General features: G+C 36.0%; 1 protein-coding gene across 1 annotated transcript; it reads right to left on the reverse strand.

Annotated features, from left to right (window-relative positions):
- Window positions 1-7,224: 7,224 nt before the first annotated feature.
- LOC137636623 (uncharacterized) lies at window positions 7,225-7,827 on the reverse strand. The gene has a single exon (XM_068369020.1). The coding sequence runs from the start codon at window positions 7,825-7,827 to the stop codon at window positions 7,225-7,227; it is 603 nt and encodes a 200-aa protein (XP_068225121.1).
- Between the last annotated feature and the right edge of the window lie 227 nt (window positions 7,828-8,054).

Genomic DNA, 8,054 nt, shown 5'->3' on the forward strand with positions numbered 1-8,054 from the left:
CATGTATATATATATATATATATATATATATATATATATATATATATATATATATATATATATATATATATATATATATATATATATATATATATATATATATATATATGAATTATACGACTAGGAAATTACGTAAATTACCGAGCTCGCAAACTCATCTGCTTTTTATTACAAAATGTAATACACAAGAGAATACCTCTGAGTACTGAGAATAATACCCAACTCCCAGACGATAGTATAAATGAACACTGAATATCTGAAGGCTAATGAAGTAACCTACCTCAGAGAGAAGATAAAGATTCGTCTATCAGCCATGAAACGAATGACCTCCCTAAAACAAGGAGTATCAAATAACCTCCTAAGACTGTTTTATCTATAAGCAATTCGATCCTACATCGATTATGCAGCACCCACACTCACTGCATTGACTGACACTCAAAAAGCATGATTGGAATTAGTCCAAAACAACGCCATGAGACTCATCAGTGGCTCTCCAATGTGTACAAGACTCTGCTTACTTAGAGCAGAAACCAATTCCCCTGTCAGCTAGGATTGACATTAGGAATAGCAGCATTATATTCAAGTCAATCATCGCAGACAGAAAAAGCCCACTCAACAACAAACTAAAATGTCTTCTACCTCTAGCGGAAGAACTGGACCCGCCAAACTCCCATGCAAAGAAAGTACTAGATACACTCAGAAGGATGCAGATGCAAAATGAGGCCCACAAAACCAAGGGACAACAAAGGCATGATGGCTGCAGCCCTCCTGCCCCATGGGCTTAGGACCCTATCAAATACAACTTCACCATCCTACCAGCAGCAAGCAAGGCTCTCTGCACACCAGAGCAACTCACTGAAGCCGCAAAGAATGCAATCAGAAACACACCTGCACCTCACACCTACTATACGGATGGATCAGTAGACCGTGCAATCCCTGCAGCAGCTGCTGCAGTTATCTCTACATCAGGATATAGAGAAAACTGGAGACTTTCTAACCACGCCTCCACACTGCAAACTGAACTAGTGGCTATTGCAAAAGCTCTAGACAACTCTGCCAACCAACAAGATGGGAACACAACAATCCATACAGATTCCAGAGGAGCCATTCTGGCCCTCAGCAACAAGGAACCTACAGAGAATGTTTACCTCATCACTGCAATTCAATTCTTAGCCTTGTTCCACCAAATCAACAACAGGCAAGTAACCTTGAATTGGATTCCAAGCCATACCGGAATCTCTGGCAACGACAAGGCCGATCACCTAGCCAAATCAGCCTTAATATACCAAACTATTAGCATTACTTTGCAACCTTCACTGAAAACCATCAAGAATCAAATGGCTGCCTACAGTAACATCCAAAAGACAAGTGAAGTAAGGCGAGCCTTCCTAGATGGATCAAGATCTGCTAAGTGGGATATTGAAGTGACAAACATATTACCACTCCCAATTGCAAGACAAACACCCTGCCAGGACGCAGTTATCATCTGCAGACTGCGACTGGGATATCTATGCAGCTGGCAAATTATCTTAGTTAACGGCGAAGACCAAGCAACACAGCATAGACCAATAAGACCGTGCAAGTACTGTAATCAAGACACAGAAGAACCTCTACAGCACTATCTACAGTAATGTCAGGAAACAAGCCTACTTTGGCAGGATCTTAACCCCAACAATCCTGCAACTGCAACAGTAATTATCAAACACATAATCGACAATCATAATACCCTCTCAGCCTTTATCAGCAGCCACCCTCCACCGAGATAACATTGCAACAACGCCAATCAGCAATCTAAGAGGCAATTGAAAAGAAACCTTCTTATCCCCCTTTCACCTTCTATGTTGGGAGCAGAACGATTGTTGGCGGCTGAGGGCAACAACTCGTACTCCTTATAAGGAGACAGTTTTGTCTTCCCGTCCTGTTTTCAGTTTGAGAATGGGGTCGGAGCCGTCGCCGGTCTTTTTGATTTCCAACATTTCTTTCTCTCCTCTCAGCTAATCTCCCTTGCTGGAATCAGAACGGGTGTTGGCGGCTGAGGGCAACAGCTCGTACTCCTTATAAGGAGACAGTTTGGCCTTCCCGTCCTTTCTTCAACGTTGAAGATGGGAGCGGAGCTGTCGGCGGTCTTTTTGGTATCCAGCATCTTTATCACCCTTAATCTCTCTCTTCCCAGGTCAAGTATCTCTCCCAACCACCTTTGATAGAAGTCTCAATAAATTAAATCATAAGTAACTCTTTATTTTTACCTTTTTTTTTAGATTTACAGGTACAGGAATTTTTTATTCCATCCTATCTCCACTACTCAAGCTGCTACAACTCCCTCCTTTCAGCTCTCTCTTACTCAGCTGAAATCTCACACTATCCCTCCACCGCACAACTTAAGCTTAAAACACTATGAATATTTTTTTACTTCAGCTATACCAATGTCTCCAATTAAAACTTTTCAACTCCTTCCCGAGCTCTCCTACTTATCGGGACTTACTACTATAATTCTTTTTCTCTAACTAAAACTGGAGCCAGTGGGCTTTTGGGAAGGTATCCCCTTCCCACAGTCACTTACTTCCTTCTCAAAACAACCTATCACAACCCAAAACCTATCCCAATATCCTAAAATAAAAGTTGCAGAATATCCACCATCCCAACTACCTATCCCAATAAATCCTACCAAAACACCTACAGGCTGCAAGATTGCAAGAGCCCGTGTCTGGCCAAAAAGGCAATCTTCAACAACAACAACAATCGGGAGAAGTTACTTCTCTGCAATGTATACCGTGTATAGTGTTATTCAAACATTGGTGATATTATTGTGTCTAATTCAAAAGTCAAGTGTGTTAAGATAGGTACATAAGTTTTTTGTGATAAGTTTTTTGAAACTGTCCCTATGAGGTTTGGTTAAAAAGTGAAGTGTATTTATTTTTGCCTAACCATTCAGTAACCTTGTGTGAGATCTAAGGACATAAGAGTAACAGTCACATATATCTGAGTGTAATCATTGGTTATTTTTTCATTATCGTCGAAATAAAACTTTTTCATAAATTAATTTCTAGTGACACAAGTGATTTTATAATTTTTTAAGTGTCATTTTGTCTTAGTCAAAGGTCTAGTTCAGATTTAAATTTCGAGTGATTTATTTTTGGTATCATTTTTTAATTGTTATTTTCATTGAAAATATATATATATATATATATATATATATATATATATATATATATATATATATATATATATATATATATATATATATATTTGTTGTATTATTTCGATCACCAATAATTATTTCAGTGCTTTGCTCGTATCCCCTGACTAAAAACCGAAGTAAGAGATTGATTTAAGAATAGTTCCCGTTAAAAGTAAAGTAATCACCCAGTTTTGTTTTGAGTATAGCGTAACGAGGCTTTTAGATATTCAGTGTTTATATATATTATCGTCTGAGAGTTGTGTATTATTCTCAGAGCTCGGAGTTTTTTCTTGTATATCACATTATGTAATATAAAGTAGGTGAGTTTTGGAGCTCGGGAATTTACGTAATTCGCTACTCTTAATAGTATAATATATACACATATGATATATATATATATATATATATATATATATATATATATATATATATATATATATATATATATATAAATATATATATATATATATATATATATATATATATATATATATATATATAATATATATATATATAGATAGATAGATAGATAGATAGATAATGTCCTAAACTGGAAGAAGGATCAGAAAAATTTCCTTTTTCTGATCCTTTTTCCAGCTTAGTGATAATATATTCATCACATGCTTCACCAATAGATCTGTATTTGCCATTTTGATGAATGGTTCTCAAGGTATCACAAAATGATAGTTATCTGTATTCAGTGAATCAAGGCCGAGGGCTTATCCTTTTACTATCTTGGTCAAATTCATGGAGAGTAAGGTATGGATACAACTAGGTTTGGGAATAAAGATATATTACCTAGCGTGATTGTTCATCCAGTATTATTTAAGTCCTTTGCGATTTGTACACCATCTAGTTACTACATACAAAGCAATTTAAAGTCCCATTACCCTTAACTCAACTCTCGTGTGGTGGCACACCCCATCAATTCATGTGTGGTTGTCTAACCAAACGTCTATATTAAACTATGGGTAATATACAGTTACTAACTGATGTGGGGCTTATTAGACAGGATTTGGGACATGATATTAATTATTTTGATCTGCTAAATAATTGTTCAGCTGATACTGAGGTACATGCTGAGTTTCACAGCCTTGGTTGTACACTGATATTCATTATGTTAGTACAGGGAAGCAACTGAGTAAGTTCATAAGTCCAAATTCGGATTCTACTTAGGGAAAATGTATGATTGACACCAAAATCATTCAAATAGGATGTGTGATAATTTTGTTGCTTTGTTTCCAGAAATGAAAGATTCTCCTGAACATTTGCTGTTATCTGCCCAACTATATGGACAATATATTGATAAACCCATTTTAGAAAATATCTCAAACTACAATTTGAAGGTTTCATCCTACCACTGGGGACACTAACTTGGTATACATTAGTATCAAGCAGTACCTCATACTGCTATGAACTCTTCCAAGAAACATTTTATTTCAAAGTACCTCATAACATTCTGAATAATTAAAGGATACACCAGATACAGAAAGAATACTTTGTTCCTTTGTAAACCCTACTACATTATTCTCTGAAATAGTATCTCATGTAACTTTGGATATTTTACCAATACACTATATCTAAAGTAATAACTCATGGTACTGTGAAATCTCTACAGATAAGCTGTAATTTGAAATATTTCCCCTTACCACTGATGCTCGATAAACCTTATTCAGAAACAGTAGGCTACCTCATACCACAGTGGACTTTTTAAACGGACAATATCCTCTGAAATATTACCTCTTATCCCTGTGGATACTTGCTTGATACACTTTATCAAGAAGAATTACAACATGCTACCACAATGCCATCTAAGATGCAGTATATTGTAAAATAGTACCTAATTCTACTGTGAACACTTGCCTGATAAATCCTATTTAAGAGAAGTACCTCGTGTCACTGTAAAAATAGCTCTAAGATACACCATTCAATGAAAATTCTCATGCAGCTATTTAGAAACATTGCCTGATGGCACTCTAAACAGTTCTGAGATACATTATTTAGTGAAATAGATTTTTCACACTACTACAGAGACTTGATTACTAAACGCTATTCAAAATCAATGCTTCATATATTCTTAGCCGTTTTAAGAATCCTTTTATAATGAGATAATACCTCCATGCACCTGCAGACTCCTTCAAGACACACCATATTACAAAATAGTACATACAAAACTATTGACATCTTGAAGACTTACCATATCTTAAAAAAGTTCTTCTTACAACTGTGGATTCTTCCAAGAAACACTGAATTACGAAATATTTTCTTACAGAACTGTTGCCCCTTTTCCAGTCAGATTATATCAAGTTATAGAGGCTCATACACAATATATTCTTTCAAAGCTCTCAACATTTAAAAAAATCACCTCATACTACTGAGGAATTATGTAAGAAATTATATTCATTAATAGTACCTAGTACTACCATGGACTCTTTAAAGATAGACAATAATATGGACGCATTCAAAGTTCACAAATTTTGAGATAGTATCTCATACCATTGTATAACCTTCCAAGATCCATCATGTTTAAATGTAGTACCTATCACTACTGTGTGATCTTTCTAGACACATCTTAGTCAAAAATAGTACATATTATGATTATGACTGCAGGGTCATTGAAGATACTTCATACCCTAGTCTAGTATAACACCTTATACCACTGTGAACTCCTTCAAAATGCTCAATGTTAGGATGATAACATCCCATACTATTGGGAACTCTCAAAATGCAGTAAATACTAAAATACTGCAGATCCTCATTATTGGATTTATAGATTCACCTAACTCGGGGAACTTTGTCATTAATCCTAATTGAGTATTTGTCATTAATGCAGGAAATACTAAAGGAACTTTAGAGCATTTCTTCATATTGTAACTGCAGTCTCTTACAATATCTCCAGTTGTGCTCCATTTCTTCCATCTTTCTTTACAGCAATTTTCGTAAACCAAATATAAAATGTAAACAGAGCCTTGTACTCATAAAATAGCAATAATACTAACTACATTACAAAATACAAAAAGTACAGCCTATCCAATTATAACATTTCCAAATCCATCATGAATATAAGAACATGTGGCATAATCAATACAGTAACTTACACCTTGGCACTTTATATCCAATTCCCACACATGCTTAACTGGTGTAGTGCTGGACATACACCTCTGCCAGTACACTCTGGACGTACACCTCTTTAAATAAATAAGAAAAATCAACCTACATTTGCAGACCTGGCTGGGAGGCTAACCGACACCTGTCAGCACACAGAGAAATGACCAACAAATGCCCAACAAAACACCATCGCCTTGCTCAATAACTTATAATGTTTCAAATATTATTTGTAATTTGTTTAACATTTATTTTCTATATTTAATGTCACAAACAAAATATGCAATTATAAATAATTATGATCACATCATACACTCCCGCCACCATAACTCATCATCATTCACTCCCGCTCTTGAACAGGAAGTAAAACTAACAGTCTATGATTGGACCGTTTAATCAATATATCAGTTTGACCTTTTGCACTGTCGACCTTGCTTATGCATTTTATACCTCAAGGTTACGTCTCGTACCTGACCATCACTTTCAGGTACAGATACGACAACTTCGGCCATCTTCCATGTACCCTTTACAATATTGTTTTCCTGTATAAGTACAATATTGCGTGGTCTTGAATTTCTATGCTGAGTAGGCCATTTTTGCCTAACTATCAGTGAAGAAAAATTATCTCGATGTCATCTCTTCCAAAAAGAATTCACGATCGTCTGCATGAACTGAAAACTTTGACTTGGATTATTAATTTCATCCCATAATCCATTTGGGACTCTGACACCTGTATGACCTAAGAGTAAATAATTATGGCAAAGATAAAGGCCTAAACTTGGATCAAACCCTGGGTGGAGATCAATTGAACGGCTATTCATTAAATTAGCAATCTCAAACACACAAGTCTGAAGCTCACTCCATGAAAGAACGTTAGTACCGACAAACATCATAAGACATCTCTTTACAGACTTTATTAGAGATTCACTGCATCCATTCCATCATGGAGCATCTGCAGACTGGTTGAATGTCCAACTCATTCCAAAAACACTACCAAACTTATAAATCTGTGTCATAATCCAGTTTCTGGCCATGGATCGCAATTCTATGTTAGCTACTACTAACTGTGTACCTCCATCTGACTGCGTACGCTTTAGAAATCCTCTTATGGAAACAAACCTACTTAATGTCATTAAAATATTTTCGTTATCATAACCCTCTGCTAAATCTAAGTACACAGCTCTGCTCACCATACAATTAAAGATTATCCCATAAACCTTTTTTCTAGTGTGCCTCTTGACTGTGTCTTTCACAAAAAATGGTCCAAACACATCAAATGCTGTATTAAAAAAGATTGGGATGGGTTGAAGTCTCTCAGATGGACACTGACCCATGCATTGCTCTTCAGTCTTCTCAGCCAATTTATGACAAATGACACATCGAGCCTTCACAGATTTTAAAATTTTCCTTGCTCCAGGCACCCAAAACTTTGATTGTAATTTGTTTAAGGTTGCCTCTACACCAGCATGATGTATCTCATGGATGTGTTTAACATACAATCTGGTGAATGAATATCTCACAGGTCGCAATACGAATGCACTCATGTTCCAATTATCCCTCAGCCATATTGAAATCCTTTGACCAACACATATTTAACCTTCCTCATTCACCACAGCTCAAAGTCTCTCATACCTCTTTTCCCAGTCATAAGCGATAGTCTTTTGGACCCACCCTACCCATATATTCTCTGTTACTTTCACATCATCTGAATGAGGAACTAAAAAGACACCTTTAAATGACCTCAATGTAACTGCCTTCAGATCTTTAGCAG

Source organism: Palaemon carinicauda, unplaced genomic scaffold (assembly GCF_036898095.1).
Source record: "Palaemon carinicauda isolate YSFRI2023 unplaced genomic scaffold, ASM3689809v2 scaffold344, whole genome shotgun sequence".
NCBI classification, from domain to species: domain Eukaryota; kingdom Metazoa; phylum Arthropoda; class Malacostraca; order Decapoda; family Palaemonidae; genus Palaemon; species Palaemon carinicauda.